The sequence below is a fragment of the Mycteria americana genome, chromosome 9 (genome assembly GCF_035582795.1).
Source record: "Mycteria americana isolate JAX WOST 10 ecotype Jacksonville Zoo and Gardens chromosome 9, USCA_MyAme_1.0, whole genome shotgun sequence".
Lineage (NCBI taxonomy): Eukaryota > Metazoa > Chordata > Aves > Ciconiiformes > Ciconiidae > Mycteria > Mycteria americana.
In genome coordinates, this window is record NC_134373.1 from 36,025,507 (window position 1) to 36,044,842 (window position 19,336).

The window sequence follows — 19,336 nt, forward strand, 5'->3', positions numbered from 1 at the left end:
AATAGTGCTCCAGTAGCATGTGCCAACCTAATAATAAAAGGTTATTTCACATTTTTATATACTCCAGATGGCAATGACTCAGAAAGAATCTCACTCCTTAGTTCAGCAGGATTAGGAAACCTCTTACAACAACCTCAATTGACGTTTCTCATCCTGCCAGCACTACAACGGATCACGATGCATGTGTTTCGCATTGCAGTTGCCAGTATAATTGACCTATTATAAACACACTGATTGAGAAAATACATATAGCACTGCAATAAACACTAAATATGTCACAAAATATGCAACAGAGGGCTCACAATGAAGTGCAGACAAGTCTGGAATGGGAAAATATTGCTCATTATTTTGCAACGCTATAAATTTCAGCAATTCAGTACTTGACCACAAGAGCTGAATGAAACCCAGAATATTTCAAGTATTTTTACAACAAGAATACTCACTGAAGTATGAAACTAGTGAAACCAGTGACCCATTATTCTTCCCTGTATGCACTAAAATTGTCTTCAACAAATATTTCAGAAACGGATCCAAATGGCCTCCATGAAACTCAAATTTTTCAAAAAAATGTAAGTTTCCCTCATTCTTTCTTTAACAGGTTCTACAGTAAATTCACACCAATATAACATACTCTCCCACTATTCACTACTGCATAGTCTTAGACAAAACGAGCTCTTTTCTCTGTGAAGGGTTGAGACTAAAATATAAGAACTGAATTTAATAGACATTTGCCTTTTAAGGAAGACATTGAAATTTGGATTGTTTTTTTTTTTCTCTTCAGTTTGAGAATACAAGCATAGTAGCAGCAGACATTTACAGTACTTGAGATGATTAAGAAATCCTTTGTCTTGAACAGGATTCATATTCTGAGATACACTTGCATTCAACTAGTCAAGGGGAGGGATCTCCACTGTAGACCACTTTTAACACAGGCCCACTTTGATATACCATAATTGTAACTGTAATTTTGAAGTCAGTCAACTCCCTGGCTTTTTAATCTACTGATTACCTTGCTTTGCCTTACCTGCCTTTCAGAAAGTAGTACAGGTGGTCAGAATTTTCCGGTTTCTTACTGATTTTTCCAGTAAAAAGGAATATACACAAAGGCTTACTGTTATTTGCTTATCATCTATATATGATCTATACATGATTAGCTTTCTTATGGTTAGTAGATACAAGCTGGAAGGAATCTGCCAACTGAAGACAAATGTAACACAGCAATAAAACCGCAATCAACTCAGTGCCTCTAAAAAGGCTTTAGGATGAAGGATGAAACCTATAGCTAAAGACAGAAAAAGGTTACCTTCTGATCAGGTGAGACAGTATATCAACCCATGCCACATTCATTCAATTAATAGACTCTGCAGCCTGCAAACACCGATAAGGGCACTACAACTTAATGATCTAATCTGTATTCCTAGAGAATGAAAACTTAGTTCAAAACACACAGTTTACTTGGATTGCCAATGCAGGGACAATGTACAGCAGGATGTGCTTTCTCTGCTATGTACTGGCATGAAAAACTGCACAATTAAATCCCACAAATATAGGAGAACAAAAAGGAGGATTAAAAATGCTTGCAGAAAAAGGTATGTGAAGTTCTAAAATGCAGCCCAACCTCCCGTGCCAAAACAAGACACTACAGAAATCTCTGTTCCCTTGCAGCGTTAAGCCTCATCGTCTCACATCTCCTCCTAACCACTAGTCTCATGACAAATGCAACTCTTCCTTGGCATGCCACTTCTTCATTCCTATCTGGAACGGTGGTGAAAACCAGGAAGAGCAAAATCCCTTATCTTGAAGAAAGCAATTGAACTGGGATTCAGTTATCATGAAACAGAATGATGCAAAAGAAACATCTTCTCCAAGGTATATGTAAACTAAGAGTATGTATCAACAACCTAAAATACTCAAGTGTTCTCTACTATGTGACTTGTTCTGAACAGGATTTGTAATTTCTCTGCATCCTTTTGCAGCATATCCTTAGTTATCTGATTGTCACAAGAGGAGCTCATTGTTTTATGCAACACAACATTCTATTGACATCCTTCAGACAATGTTTTCAGAATAACCTGTCCGTAGTTATTAAACTGCATGCTTAGAAGATAACAGATGCTTTCTGAAATACATATTTAATTAATGCTATTTAATACACACTTTGACTGAAGGGTAGCAGTGCCCAATTCGTAAAATTTGAGATTATGAGGCAGGCACTACACATGGAATTGAAACCATGTTACACTGAAGCAATCATTCAAATCAAGCTACATTTTCTTACAGTATCTGCAAACTGAAGAACACATTATGACCAAAGATAATCACATTAAGATTTTTGGCAATGCTTTACAATAAAAGCTATCTGCAATAGTAGACAGTAATTGTTACTAAATTGTAACAGAGTCCCTATGGAGTTAGGAATTATAACCATATTAGTCATATAAGTTCAGCATGATTAATGACACTGCAAAAAATATCAAGATTTTAAGCAATAAACCTGTTACGGGCAAAGCCCACGGTAATTACTTAGGTCCATTCCTGCCATAAGCCACATATAGCCAACTCTCATTGTTGCATTTTTAGTGCAGTCATCTAGCACCTTTCAGGAGCCAGTGAGGATCTGGCCCACCAATTTTCCTTATTTATTTGAATAGTTTGAATCATGTCAGGTGACTTAAAACTGTAGTATTTGTCCTTCAATGCTTTCTCCATCCTTAAGAAGGGAAATGCCCATTCCTTTCCAGGGGACATTCCCGCTGCTAGGTCTAGATCCAAACTCAGTAAGAATCCTAAGCCTTTCCTTCAAACAGGAGTGAAGAAAGACCTCACAGCTGTTCTCACTGATACTGATGGACTCAAACCAAGCATCTTTTCTTTTTTAAATACCATTTTTCCTCTAAGCAAGTTCCATTGCACAAGCAACGAAATGCACAAGCAAAATCCATGCAGCTGAAACAAACTTCTTATGTCTTCAGGGCATAAATCCCTGAGGATGTACCATAGAGTATCTAGCAAAATGTAGTATCAGAGTAAGGGATGAATAATTAGAAGAACTAGGCCTATAAGCCTATACAAGAAAAGCAAATCCCATCCTGTTCTCTTAATGTTTACCATATACTCTGAGAAGCAAAACTCCAAAACAGTTTGCATCTAATATAATAGCTTTTCAGCTTTAAATGTACTCTCTGCAACTTTTAATAATCACATTTGAAATGCGCTCATAGGATAAAATACACACCCAAAACATTTTGATAAAAGAAAAAGATTAAAACTAAATTTTTAAGTTGCCCTGTCCAATTTTGAGCACTGACAAACAAATGAACTGCTGCATGGCCTGTTACATTAGAACAATACTGTGGAATAATTACAAGTTCTAAAGTAAAATTAAAATTACCATAATAATTCTCCTGTGAAACAATCCAATCTATGCAGTCTACAAATTGCTACTAGGTTGAAAAAATATATTACCACCTCAAGTCAGGCAGATAAATTATTCTATTTCCATTAGTTAGTGTAGGTACTTAAGAGGTTATGCAGAGCAGGATGACAAACTGATTATATTTACAAATTATGTATTGGTCACATTTAAAGATCAGCTCTTTACTTGCACACCAGCACTAGAAAGCCAGCTATGCAAACTGTGAGTAAAGGTATGATTCTACAACAGTTGCTCACTGATGAGAGCAAAAGTCCCAATCTATAGGGCCCACCTTCGGATACAACAGGCGATACCAAGTCGGGACATCTTTGTGCATGTTTTCCTATTCTGTTGCCTGTACCATTTCCTTTAGAGTACTTTAGAGAAAGCCCTTTTCTCCTCCCTGCCTCATACACACATGAAAAACAGAAAACCTTGCTTTGAAATCTAAGACAAAGGATTCCCCTATTATTCTACTCAGAGAGATAACATTCAGGATTTCATGTTCTTATCCCCTGTACCACAAATCTGCACATCTGTACCATTTAAGGCACCAAGCTCCCCAAAGGTACCTGAAGCGTTCCTTTCCTTCTGCCCTTAATGACAGCAGAAGGCACACCAGTATCTTTAAAAGGCTGAGCACCTTTCTGGATCAGATTTTATCTGCTTGCAATTAGAATGGGAGTGTAGGCTCCCTGTTTTAGTTTGTTGTAAAATCGTAAAGGTAAAATTTAGACTCAGTCAACCAATGATCCTTTGAAGATTCCAATCATGCTCACAAAAGAGAAGTACCACTATCAAGATCATTTGGTTTTATGTCAGCTTTTTAATCATAATATTCCCTCACGGTTTAATTTGCTCTGTACCTACCACCATCAATCTGAATATACACCACTGCCCATTAATGATACATTTACAGTTTATAACACAACTTTTATAGTAGAGGAAAATTATTAATACAAGCCACCTCAAGCATCTAACAGAAAAACAACCACAAAAATCATGATCATAAACTCATGCTTTTCTCTGACCCATTAGTAAAGAGAAACAGTCTCTAATCTGCAAATTGCGTGTCAGATATGGCTTTTAAGTATAGGTTTACAATCATATGACAAAAGGAACCACAAGTGTGATGGGATCAGCAAATTAAAATGGGATAAATCCATGTTATCTGGGTAGTGACTTAAATCTGAACATGGAATCAGAGGATCAGTCTTAACTAACATTATACATATTGATTTTAAAAATGTGTGTCTTTTTGACTCTCCAAGAGAACTGCTCATTTTCAAGAAATTAGTCTCAAAGTGTGGACAGCACATGTATGCCTGGCATGAGCATACATAAGACCACCTGTTGTGAAAGGCACATGCAATGGAGGTTTCAAAATATTCCTGTCATTTCCATTTCATACCCTCTCCCTTCCCAGGAATGAGTAATTAATAAAAGGTACCATTGTACAACACTACAGGGAAACAGAAAGACTTTAAAGAGAGACTGAGTCATTGTGTTGGTGTAGAAAACAACTCTGGTAGACAGTCCTGTAGCTCAAACCAGACTGATGCTTTTAAAGAGAGTCTTTAAATTTACCACAGTCATCCATGACAGACCCTAAGGTAACATCTGTTCTTTGCCAGCTTTCTTCTTGCCTGTTCTCCTTACTTAGTTTAACTTCTCTAATCATTTTACTGAGACATAATTTCCATTTACACAGATCTCTCTGAATTACTGGATTCAAAAATGTAAATGACAATGCTGTTTCAAAGGTGACTCTCTGTAGTATATTCTACTGTAAGGATTCAAGACATTTGTCACCCCATTGTCCTTCTCTCACAGGTATTCTCTCAATTTCCTTTTTAATATTCTTTTGTTATACAGATATTATGAAATGAAGACAATATTTTTAAAAGACAAAGGTACACATACAATCCGAAGTAGAGAATTTTTCCATGTTCAGGTTCAGAAGGATGGATCTGGCTTTTACATGAATAAACTAAACTGTTGAAGACTTCTATCCCATCAAAATTAAAAAGAAAACTCTCTCTTATTTGTTTTGGTAGGAAACATGGCAGAAAGAATTACTGGTATTTTTAAAAGCACTTAGTTATATGAAAGGCCTTCTTTTTTGAAACAGAAGAATTTTCAGATTATATGGAGCCGTTACTATATGCTTCTTCTAAGTATGTCAATAGCAAAATCCATTAATGAGGAGAGAAACAGTATACAGAATTGACAAAATTAGGTGGTCTTATAAGCAAAGGCAATCTTCCATTTTAATATTTTTAAAGCACACATGAACTTTTAACACTTGTACAAAAGTGATTTACAGTGTTATGATTGCAATCTAGACAGAAGCCTGTCATCTTTAAATATATTGCCTATTATAATCTTTTCTGCAAAACATTGTAAAATTATTCTAATACATTTGGTTGGAAGGAGTTCCTAATGGGTCAAGTAAGGGATGAACCTCACATCACAGAACGTGGGAATATCACAATTTTTTTCCACCATGAAGTTTTCCCAAAGCAGATCATCTGTAGCTGCTACTAAGGATGGAGCATCTGATTCTAGCCATGTCCTAACTTCAAAAGCACTTCAAAAGAGATACTACAGAGCATTGTTAACCACAGCAGTTCTTCTCTGAGTACGTTAAATTTAATGAAAAAACTCTTCCTGGAAGAGTTTCTCAAAAGCTACGTATTAGAGCACAGGCAACTGAACTGAGCACTGGGACCATAATCGCTTGATATTCTTCACAAAGACTATTGTGGAACCATATCTAAATTTTATTAACAGATCGGTCTCACCTTCTGTGCACAATTTCTTAGTTATATATAAGTAAATAGCACTCCTTTGGGACTTCACTCATTCTTCAACTGCCTACACATACAGTTGTCAGTGGTCGTCTGACTACAGTTGGTGCCTGTGGGTATGATCAAGAAATCCTGGCTGAATCTACTTATCTTAATTCTTTAATTGGTTACCTTTCACATTCTATCTTGTGATCATCCTTGTCAATCTTTATTGGTATATGTATGCTATTATTTTCCTTTAGAGAAGACTAAGACAGAACTGCTGTTAAGCATTCCTGGTTTCTCACCTATTATATGCTCTTCTATACTCCTATCTTCCACATGATTTTCTGTTTAAAGTTACTTTTCATCCTTTTATAATCTCTGTAAAAATGCCTTAGTTGTGTATAAATATATATATATATATATATATAAAAAATAAAATAACTCCAAATAAAAAAGTGACCTAAGTATGAAGGAGTTTGATTTTTCACATAGAGGGGGTAATCATGCATGGAAGCATCAAGGCAAGCTATGGAGAAAAAGTGATGACGATCTTCCAGTGTAATCAGGGCAGGTTCTTTCCTGAAAAATGGCTCAGAAGTAGGAATATAATGTTAAAAGAAAGCATTTAAAAAGATGTTCTTTTAGACCACAGCTAATTAATATCAAATGGCTTGACTTAAGGGAAAAAATAAACTAAAGGAAAACAAATGGTTTTCTGCTGATCTTTGCAGATCTTTTTCTGGCAGATTTGCTGATCCTTCTGCTGGTCCTTGGAATTAAGGTATCTGTCATGTCTAGCAAAGGAATCTTTTTATTAAATATGCAAAGGAATGTGTTGGTTTTGAATAGTCTCTTTACCTTATATGGCATCAAGGAATTGCAGAATAGCATGTGACACATCTGTGACTTTCCTGATTTTCCAAGTTCGAAAGAAACCAAACTATGGCAAGTTCCACAGGAAAGAAACAGTCAGTATTTTAACCTTCCATGTTCCAATGCAATTTTAAAAATACATCTATAAGAACATCAAACCAGCAATAAGCAATAGAAGTCCTCCTGACAACCACAGGTCCTATCTACCTTGGAAACATCTTATGATACATGACTGCACAGCTCTTAGGCAGCAACATTACTCAGTAATAGAGCTTAGCTCCTGTATCAGCACTGTCCTTTCACAAATCTAAACATGTTTTACAATGGAGAATTATCTGTAGCTAGAAATACCTGCAAAAATATGCCTATTATTGTGCAAAATAAAATGCACAGAGCCGTGAACTTCGACAGGTACAGGATTTCACAGTACATAAACACCAAACATGAACCTCAATCTCTTTAAACAGCAGTACCAAGGGAGTCTGCAATTTCACCAAAATGAAGTTTTCACTGTCTTCAAACATAAAAGGGTCTGTAAACCCAATCACTACATCTGCACAGGAATCCCTACTCTTACTTTCGAGCACAATATTATTTGGGACATGCTTCCAGGAGCTTCCTTCAATATTGGTGGAGATCTCTGACTGTGGGAATGAAACAGCCATATAACAAGAGACATCATGGATACATACCACACACTATCTAATATAGACAGGTTCTGCTTGGTCAGGACCATGGTATGGCAGTACAGAGGATATTCAAACCATCTTTCTATTACAAAAATTAATGCATGGAGGGAACTATATGTTGTGTGTGGACCTCTATATGGGCATTGGTAACCTACTGTTAAACCTACTGTGGTGAAAATGTTGATATATTGTTTTTATGTTAGGCTTTGTCTTGTACAGGGTAAACCAAAGGATTACACTGTAACGTAGTGTCCACAGTGTCCTATTACCACAACACCTAGTACTACTTTGGTGCTAATCTATTACATTATGCAAAGGAAAAAAACCACTATATCCTATTAGATTGTAGTGCTAGCTAGAACAGAGGAAGCAGAGTATCATTTCATGCTCTGATAAATCAGTAAAAGGCAATAGATGCAATCTTCCAGAAATACAAGTATGACGCATACTGTCAGCATATAAATAAACACAAACCAAACCCAGGATTTTCTGAGCACACAGATAGCCATGTTTTTGTCTGCGGAAGATAAAAATTACCTATTTCCCTGGCCCCCTTGAAAGAAGCTTTCAGCAACTAAGAGCTGCCATGAAACACCGCCATATGATTTACTGGTGCATCAGGGTACTGAAACAGGGCTGGCTCTTAATGTAGCTTCAGCGCCTGAAGAGTCCACGGAAGATCGGGAACTGCATGTACCTCTACGTGCATCTTTAATAATGCCTGAAGCAAAGCAATCCATTGCTCTCTAAAAGTGTTACATAAGTCAATATACATCATGCAATATAGTCTGCTGTAACTTCTGGTCCTTGCATGACTTCTGTGTTTTGAGTTTACACTGGTTCTTCAGCCCTCTGCAATCACCCTGACCTCATTGCTTTTGTTCTTTCTCAACTTCTGTATGAAAATATGTATTTCGACCTGACGGTTTCTAACATGAGAATGAGAATTGTAGTTTTTTAAGAAAACTGAGAGAACACATTCTTTGAAGATATGTACTTTCAAAACCACTGTATTCATACACAGCACAGAAGAGTGAAAAAATGAAGCCTGGTATGAAAAATTATAAAATTCCTTTTTTTCTTCTTGTTGGTCGAACAACATGAAATCAGCATATTTAGTTCAAAGTAGCCCGTGAACTGAGTGGGGTTAAACTCCATATAGAACTTGGGGCAACCTCCTCTTTGGGCTTAATTTCATGGGTTTAGTAAAACCATTCCTTTATTTTCTGCCAGATGAAAACTATTCACACAAAAGCTCCTTGATCTTGCTTAAAATAGTGCTTGATACTTCTGAGCAATGATTAGAGATGAAATATGTACCTACGCATCGTACATGCACATAAATAAAAATACTAATATACTCACCCCATCAGTGTTAATCTAAAAGAAACGTCATCCTTTTACTCTGTCAATTCTAATCAAAAGACAAGATCGACATCCTAAGCATTAGGTCAAAGCCCTAGTAAAATGGTATTCACACCATGTCCTGAGGCTCAGCCAAGTCCAGCTAAGAGCTAAGCAGTCCCCCAGTGAAAGCACTCTGCCCAGCGCACTGAGAACAGCAGCTCCAAAACTGGTGCCTGTGACACAGACATCAGCCCCACCTCTCTTACACCATACACTGGAGGGGCCTCCCAGCACTCAAAGACCCCAGTGGGAGGGACCCAACACTGGAGCAGGGGAAAAGTGTGAGGAGGAAGGAGTGGCAGGGATGAAGTGGTTTGAACTGATTGCAGCAGCCCCCACCCCCCCTTACCCCCACCAACCATGCTGCTCAAGGGAGGAGGTAGAAGAGTCAGGAACAAAGGAATGAAGTTGAGCCTGGGAAGAAGGGAGGGATGGGGGAAGGTGTTATTAGTTTTGTCCTTGTTTCGCACTCTCCTCCTCTATTTTTAATTGGCAATAGATTAAATTAATCTTCCTCAAGTCGAGTCTGCTTTCCCCTTGATGGTAATTGGTGAGTCATCTCCCTGTCCTTATCTCAAAGCATGAAGGTTTTTTTCTTATTATTTTCTCCCTTGGTCCTGTTGAAGAAGGCGAGTGAGAGAGCGGCTGGGTGGGCACCTGGCAGCCAGCCAACGTCAACCCACCACAACATGTTTGAAGATGGAAATCTTATAGTTAGCAGCAAAGGAGGAATTAAGTGTACAAGTGAGATACGCACCAGACATGGAGCACTTCCAAGTCAGCAAGTTGTGTTTTATACTTATTCACTAGTTTTCTTTGTAATATTTCACACAGTCACATCTAATAAAATCTGGAGGTATCTAAAACCATAGGGCAGGATGACAAGGTCAGCCTTTGATATAAACTCTATCTTTGTGACAATCTGCCTCCCGCAATAACCCTACATACAGGCCACGCAGGGAGGATGATAAGAGATTACTGCAGAACTACACAAAAGAGGAGAACTGTAGACAGCTCCTTCTGTAATCTTCCTCTGAGACAAGGAGTGAATTCCCACATAGTATTTTACTCATCCCTGCTATGTCAAAATCAAAGGAATACCATCAATGGCTGCCAAGAGAGCATTTTAATCTCCTCAGAAACTAGATTAAAATGTTATTAATGGTTTAAATTGGCATTCAATGGACATTAGACAAACTGACTGACCACAGGGGCTACTGAGGCATCCTCCTGGTTTATACTTTTCAGACACGACCTCTGTTGCATATGGATTACTGGTCATGGCAGTAAGGCCACTGACATGCAAGCAGGTCGTGACCTCTAGATCAAGCAGATGTGATAGCATGAGAAATTACAATGTGATGATGCGACATCGACATGCTGATGCAACGCAAAAAATCTCCTTATCACAGCAGCTAGGAAAAGTTATGACTTCCACTCACCTGATGACAAGCCAGAATGGAGCAAGGGGAATTAACAATAATTGGTGAAAACCAAGTGGGATGTGCTTAAACCAACAGCCACACAGTCCTTTTATGTGAAGTGTTATCAGATTTGTAGTAGTCATTTTTCCCCTTGTCAGAAGTGACAGGCTTAACCCTATGGTCAATATTAATGTGAGGGGAACACTGAAATACAATCTAATGAGAATTGCACTCATCCTATTCGCAGGACCCTGGCAGATCAAACAAGGACCGTTTCCTACTTTTCCAATAACATCCATTCGTAAAAGCCTGAGGCAGTTTTCCAGTCACAGACATTGATACGTATAAACAACATCAGCTTAACTGAAAGAATTTTTGAAATTTACCCAAAGGGGATTTTAAGATTTGATACTAGTCTCTTCAATTACTGTTTACACATATACTTTACAAGAGTGTGTTTTATTGAACTTGTTTTATTTAGACCAAAATAGTAATCAAAATAACTTAAGTAAAGCTACCTTTTTTACTGCTTTAACGTTTACTCCCAGTTTGGAGGCACATGTACTGTATGCACTCAACAGACAACAACTTCTATTGCTTACTGATGTACAGCAGAGAAATGTAATCAATTTATATTGTGTGTATTAGTGTGCTTTTGAGAGTGATACTATAAATCACACCTACTGCTTCAGGCAGGGTTGTTGCATTTCTGTTCCCACTGTTGTAGAAAGATGCTGAAAGTAGGAAAAGCACAGCTGAAACCAAGAACAAGGATGTACAGGAGACACAGTATATTTTCTTCTCTAATGTCCAAGATATAAGAAGTTCAAGGAGGAACTAATGTTAAACTGTGAGCAATCAAAAAAGCCTCAAAAACCGAACAAACCAAAAAGAATTAACCTAATTTCCTCCAGAGCTGGATAAAGAGGCAGCAGGCATAATACTAATGTAAATGGTGTCCCGCCAGTATATACATGACAGTTGCCAACAATCAAAACGGGAAAGTCAGACTGCATGGCACTGTCTTGGAAGAAAGTGGGCTGATAGGTATTTATAGGGTTAGTCTTCGTGCATTTGAGCAACATTCATCTATACATTGTTGTACCAAAAAGGGCCTTATAGAATTTAACAGAACAGCTGCGGCAAAGCAACAGATCTCAGCGGTTTTGAGAACGAAAGCATCAAGGATTTCACCTCAAGGTGAGATTATACTAAGGCAATGAAAAAATAACTGCATACAACTACAGTCTAAAATCCTAGCTTTAGCATTAAATGGTTTTCCTGAAGGATCTTTCCACGCCTTAAATATATTTACCTCCAATAAAATTAGGAAACAAATTTAAAACTACATGGATACACCACAGTACAATTCTGGAAAAGAAATTTGGTTTTAAAAGCTCTTTCTCATTCTACAGCAACTGTCACATATTTATCAAACTAACCACTGTGTCACTTTAAGGCTCTAGCAGATTTATACAGATGTTAAGAAAGAGAACTTCGATTTATTTCAGACTCCTAGCCTGGAATATTGCTTACTTGGTAAGAACAGAAATGTCAATCAATAAAAAACCCCTTTGCCTTCTGAACTCCTCAATCTCAAACTATATGCTTATATGACAGATTAAAGTTTTCACACAATTTCAGATAGGAATAGGCAGCTTTCCTCCCCTGATTACAAAGGTCAGCTTACAGCTTTCCACAAACTATCATGTTTCATTCTTTCAAAGATGCAGAGAAAATATTTTGAGATGCAAAGAAACATCCTCCAAATCACAGTTTAACCTACTGCACTGCATGTATATGTAGGAATGTCTATGTAAATCCACTCAGTTCAGGAATTGCACAGATTTAAAAGATTTATGCTATAATATATGTTCTTTCTTTAGTCTATCTGCATCTGAAAGCCAGAACGTTTGGGTCTAAAGTATTATTCTCTAGCCATCTTCTTCCAAAGCACTTCCAATTTGCTTGATTTTAAAATCTCCTCCCATTGCCACCTGTCTTGTCCCATTTAATTGTTGTCAAATTGAGAAAAAAGTCTCCAACCCTTCAAACAATACAGAATCTCTAAGCAGCACAAGATTATCCAGTTGCCAGTTTCATTATTTGCTCAAGTAGGGTAAGAAAAAATACACTCATTTAGGAAGAAAGTCTGTTTGTGTAAGCAAATATCTTAATATTCTACTAAACCTAAGAAAAAAATAACCTCTAATATTCATCATAACAAACATAATGTTTTAAAAGCAAATGAAGCATTTAAGTGATGCATTCTCTTTCTAGCATCTGGTCTACACTAAAATAAAATCATACCCCGATGAAGCCAACGGCAGTTTTCATCATTGGTAGTAACAGGGCCCACCCCAGGTGCCATTAATGAAACATGATATTTAAGTTTGCCTTCAACCAGTACAGCTAGCATGCAGACAGCCTTACAAAGAACATAGTACTGATTTAGATGGCATTCACCTTTATCTAAATGAAAGGTACAAAAATAAAGAGACAAACAACTTTAATCCAGAGAACTTGCATCCCTCTGCTTCTTGATAGATCAGAGCAAGCTAAACTGCAAACAGTAACGGAAGAAAAAGAATGGATTAATTTGAAGATAGTGGACTTCAGGGATCCTAACTAATAATACAGTTATTCTTTTCAGAAACACTGTAGAACTGAATCAGACTACCACACTTTCACAAGAATAATGAAAGGTTACCCTGAAAAGATCTGAATATGCAACAGCTAAAATTTTACCAAGTTACTGGGTGCGTTACTCTGGAGACTGGTTTCCCCTCACCTCTTCTTTTCTTTTTTTCTTAATCAGAGCTACACCATCTTTAAAGTTTATTTCAAAGGCTTCTAGTTATTGTAACAATAACACTGTTCTAAATTCAGGACCTCAGGAAATTCTTCCATAAACAAAGATTAATATACAATCGAGCAAAATATTCTAACCAAGAATACTCATAGGGTGGATTTATTTCGTGTATATTATTCAGGCAGTCTCATCAGAATAAGTAAAAATTGAAACCAAAGATCACAGAACAAGAACAACAACAAAAAAAACTAAAAAAGAAATATCCTTAGCATTTTTAGCAAAAGAATTTCTGACTTACCTGAAAACTTTGATAGTTTTTTAAAATCTGAAAAGCATTAATGGAAATTTTCCAAAAACAAAATAACAGATCAGAAAGAATTTTATTATTGCTAATAACAGCTTTTGCAGCGTTGCCTAGAAACCCAGTCTTAGATCAGGGGAGCAGCATGGCAGACACTGAGGGAAAAAACCCACAAAAAAATGCCCAACACAGAAAACCCTAAAAACCCCAACAAAAATAACCAGAGAAAAAACCCACCCCACAGCTTGTTTTCACCGTATTAAACTGAACTTGAACTTTTCAACGATTCAGGAGCCCGAGGGAATGAGTTAATATTCAGTCTTGATGGAAAATATACAACATAAAATTCCATTGTCTCTTTTTATTTTGTTTTGATTGTTTTGTTTTGATTGTTTTGATGTGAAAAAACCAATAAAAATTTCTATTTGATGTACAAGATCTCATCATGCATCATGAAAACAATAAATAACTCAAATTGTTACTGTGGTCATATGAATGGTTTGTCTTAAATCCCAGTTCTAAGATGGTTCCCTCGTAAGTGGAGCTCTGTTCTAGCACAAAGCTCCGGTCCAGTCAACGCAGGAAGAGATTCGAAGCATGTCCAAGCAGGGTGATTATCCAGCTGGTAAAAGGCATCACTTTTTTTCCCTTTATTCAGATTGATCAAACCCTTTCTTGATGGTTAACAGAAACAAGCAACCACATATCAACTTATCAATGACATGCACTTTTTGAGAAGTGAAGATCTGTACTTAGAAAATTATTGGAAATTCTAATAAATGCAAAACCTCTAGAAATGAAAATTTTCACCATTACATAGAATGATGGTATAAGCCCTTGAAGTTTTACAGGATGCTAACCATCACTGAGCCAAAAGCCCATTATGTTTACAGAATTTCAGAGGGAGAGCAGTTTTTGCCTTAGATTCTATAGACACCAGCTATCAACAGCTTTGATCAACCTTTTTGCACCAAAGTATGTTCTTCCAGTATTTCGAACATGGTTTATTTATGCAACATACCTGGAAAACTGTTCTTGCAGCCCACGCATCTGAGCTCTGCTACGCTCTGACTCCAGTGTCACCTCCCGTAATCTTTTTTCACTCTCAAGTCTTAAATGTCTTTCTTCCTCCAACTCATGTATCAGCTTCTCACGCTGAAACACCATAAAATGTTATTTATTAATTGTACATGTAAAACATACTTTTAGCAAAAATTTAAGATTTAATTTGGGAAAAATCATCAAGCAATCAAAATAATTACCCTAACTATCCAGTCCCATCATTTTTTGTATAGCAATGTTACATAGAATAACAAACTAGAGATGGAAAGCCTTTCAGAATATCCCCATCGCGTTGAGCTACTCTTACTTGGCTCAGACTCACTGAAGTCAGCATATTTAAAAACAAACATCCACCCTCTTCTTCAAAGCTCTTTTTCTTCACCTCCACTCAAAATAAATGTAAAAAATCATATTTGAGGTCTGTGATCTAACTTGCTTGAATGCAGACACAGGAAGCATGAAACAAGTCAAGAGAACAACTTGTCACCCATCCCTTAATGTTTCAGTCTCAGGAGAGAGAAGGACCTGCTTCTACACCACTGGTTTTCTTGTTTTGGCTGAGACGAGGATCCCTATCAGTAGGAGAGAGTCTATTTGAATCTATTTACTGAAATACTATGACAAAAAATATGTTTTTAAAAACTGAGTACCAATCAAACAAATATGAGAGAAATAAAAATGTCATTAATTTTACTAATAGTTCTCAAAGGCAAATAGCATATGGTTGTTGCTAATTCTTAAAAGAGCGGACCAAAAAACTCAACCCACAACATACTGCGCTACTGTCGTGGTTTAACCCCAGCCAGCCACTAATCCCCACACAGCTGCTCGCTCACTCCCCCCCACTGGGATGGGGGAGAGAATTGGAAGAGTAAAAGTGAGAAAACTCGTGGGTTGAGATAAAGGCAGTTTAATAGGTAAAGCAAAAGCCTCGCGCACAAGCAAAGCAAAACAAGGAATTCATTCACTGCTTCCTATAGGCAGGCAGGTGTTCAGCCATCTCCAGGAAAGCAGGGCTCCATCACACATAATGGTTACTTGGGAAGACAAACGCCATCACTCCAAATGTCCCCCCTTTCCTTCTTCCTCCTCAGCTGTATATGCTCAGCATGACGCCATATGGTATGGAGTAGCCCTTTGGCCAGTTTGGGTCAGCTGTCCCGGCTGTGCCCCCTCCCAACTTCTGGTGCCCCTGGCAGAGCAGGGGAAGCTGAAAAGTCCTTGACTTAGTATGAGCTCTACTTAGCAGTAACTAAAACATCCCTGTGTTATCAACACTGTTTTCAGCACAAACCCAAAACATATCCTGATACTAGCTACTATAAAGAAAATTAACTCTATCCCAGCCAAAACCAGCACAGCTACCTGGACAAATCTACATATGTCATGGCCTAATCTTTTTTTTTTTTTTAAAAAAGAAAGAACATCATATAAAAGGGTACCTAATGATTTCAAACCCCTATTTTAAAAGTAGCTAAAAGCAACTTAGGATGAGCAGGGGAATGAACTGAAAAGTTATTAAAAAATGCTATTGGAATTAAAAAAATGTATATACAGCCTTTTCCATGTGACCCTGTTACCCAGAAATTAAATTAAATTAAATTTTTCCTTGTGCATTTCAATGAGATAACAAATCAACAAAAAACCCCAAGCAATTTACATGGTACTACATTATACTCTGTCAGCAAAGGGGTTCCAATGTCAGTTGTCTAAGAAAAGGTTAAGCCATTGTAAAGCTCCAGTGGGTTCACCACCTATATGATTTGAAAAATCTCTGTGCCCATGGTGCAGTGCGATTTGTAGCCTGTCAGACAGTCTGACGTAGTTCCATTGCTGACCTAAATTTTCATGACATACCTGCAAAAATGTATCTAGAAATTATACATACAGTTTCATTAGAAAATAACAAAGGTATCTTAGTGTTAAGTCATTAAATGGGGGAGACAGATTATTTGTACAAGTCTCACAGCTATAAATCTTACTGGATAATAATTTACAATAGCAGTAACCAAGGGACCAAAAATATGAACATTACCAAGTGGAAAAGGTATCTTAAAGACAGTGATAAATAAGCAGATGCCACAAAGGGAGGCTGCAAAGGATTAAATGAAATATCTATATGGTTGTGAAAAAATATGGGGAATTACTCAGAGAACAGAGGGCTTCTGTCTAGTTGGTCATATGTAATAACTGGAAAATGGAAAACTGCAAAACAAGAAACAAATTACTGGAAAATAAATACATTATTCTAACTAAATTATCTAATTACTGTCCTTACTGTTACATAACCATGTTCTGCCAGGTGCTGAGTAATCCTTGGTTTCTGCCAAGCTAAGAAGAGCAGAGTGCTCAGCACCAGGCAGAAGATACACAACACCTTCAGCATTTTGTGAGTACTTTGTGAGTACAGCTCACAAAGGATAACTCAGGCTAATGATACTGGAAGAATATTCAAAGCAGTTAGTATTTCTCCAGCTTAGATCCCATCAATGCCAGCTTCAAATTTATACTGTTCCAGAGGCCTTTGCTGAATACTGTTAGCATCTTCTGTTGTAGAAGCATTTCACTCCTGCTAAAGAGACATCTAGAGCTTCCAGAGAGTCAGAGAGTAGCAAGGAAAATGACATAAAGAAATATATAGTTACCACTCAGGGCTTAAGACAAGCTTTCAGAAGATACTGGTGTCTACAGAAATTGGGCTTAAAACCAAATACGTAACTGTCCCTATAATAACTGATATGCCACCTTGGAGGAAAATCAGGTACTGCTGTGAACCCCTGAGTGCCCAAGCTGACTCAAAGCACCAGGCTGTGCATGAGCTACCTGATGCACTAACAGCTTAACTATGATAATGCACTGAAGACCAGAGATTCAGCCATGCCTTCAACACTCATTCAGCGCCATTACTGCCACAATGATCTTATTCTGATACAGCAACTACCTCTATATGTTTGCTATGCTGACCATGCTCTGGTCCTCAAATAAACCTTCTTTCTGCATTAAGTACAAAGCCAGATCTCCAGGGGGGGGAAAGACAAAATGTGACACTTCAGAAAGCAGATGAGTATCTGCCTCACTGCCAGGATGTTTTGCAGGTTGCACACGGCTCTGCTGACTGTCCTGCAGAATGAGTGTGCCGTATCTACGTGCATGGCTGCTAATCACAAAACCACATTTTCTCATAGAGCATAGAATATACAGTAGAGATTCACAAATCCTAACTTTCCCCTACAGGTCAAAGAGCTGTATAAGCTATTTCTAGGTTTCATTTACCTCTTGCTGATAGGTCAGAGAATGCTGTTGCTACCATTTACTCCTTCTATTCACGTGGGGAAGTCTGTATTACCGTCCTACACAAAAAGATCAGCACATCCACATGATTATTTTCTTTTTAAGAAGAAGAAAGGACCTAGAAATTACCTTAAGAAAAGTACCCATAAACCAACAACAAATTCACATTACAAGAACAATAACATTACAGGAATGAAATGCTTAAACATTAGGAACTTCTGGAATGAGTTAAATGTCCAGTTCCAATTCAGCCACCTCATGGGCAAGCATAATGACACAGCATATATTATATTATATTACATTACATTATATTATATGATATTATATTATCACATACTATTGCTGTACAAAACTTATGCTTCTTTCAGGGTATGAGATGAACAACAAACAAGTCACAAGGCTACAAGACCAGAAATAAAAGCACTAACATATGGCCCTGAAATTCCAGGTTCTCTTCCCAGCTACCAAAAATTTCCTGTATGAATAGGAAGACTGCCCACAGGATAGCTGCACAGCAATAACACCATCAGCCTTCATTCATGTGCTTCTTCACAAGAATTTACCAGCAACCTTTAGGTGCTTCTGCCATTTCTTGCAGAAAGCAGATCTGCTTTCAGCCAGATCACAAACATTAAACAGTGTAGAAGGGGAAAAAAAAGACCACCCGCACTTGGAAAGTTTTCAGTCTGCAGGACACAAAACATGTATACTACACACCGAAAGTAGCTCCCAGCAGTAGTGATCTCGTCTGCAAGAAGAGAACTACATTTTTATTCAAACCCAGAAAAGCCATAATGAAGTGTCGCAAGAGAGAAGTGAGCCTAACATACAGAAACGCCAGGATTAGAGACACTTTTTTTTTTGTCTCCTGGAAGCAGATAACACATCCCTGAATTCTCCAGAAATTTTGCATTGTCATAGCCCCCTTTATAAGCTCCTCTGTGCTAAACCCACTTTATTCCTATGCAAAATAAAGGTGTGCGAGAGGAAATGAACTAGCCATAAATGGTTCAAGGTTTTATAGTGAGAATAAGCTTACTGGAAAGGGATACAATTAGCATGCCATGTGAAGAAAAGGTTAAATAAAAAAAAGAAAGTATCATGTGAAATAAATCAGTATGTTTTAACATCTGAAGAATCACTGCCATCTTCCAATGAAGTTATGTGTTCCCACTTGCCAATTCTTCTTCAATCGCAGCTTCTTCTCTCCATAAGCTCTGCTCAAACTATTTTCCCCGCTTCCTCTCCTTGCCTTCTGCAGCACAGC

At 37.5% G+C, this 19,336-nt stretch overlaps 1 protein-coding gene across 22 annotated transcripts in view; it reads right to left on the minus strand.

Moving 5' to 3' along the window:
* Positions 1 to 19,336, minus strand: part of NCKAP5 (NCK associated protein 5) — a 413,976-nt gene that overhangs the window by 188,426 nt on the left and 206,214 nt on the right. For all 22 annotated transcript variants that reach the window (XR_012777069.1, XR_012777067.1, XR_012777068.1 and 19 more), the window contains one exon: positions 14,738 to 14,871. Coding sequence is in view for 18 of the 22 variants with exons in the window: in XM_075511575.1 (XP_075367690.1) it covers positions 14,738 to 14,871 (134 nt within the window). In the remaining 4 variants the exon portion in view is untranslated. The remainder of the gene's footprint in view (positions 1 to 14,737; positions 14,872 to 19,336) is intronic.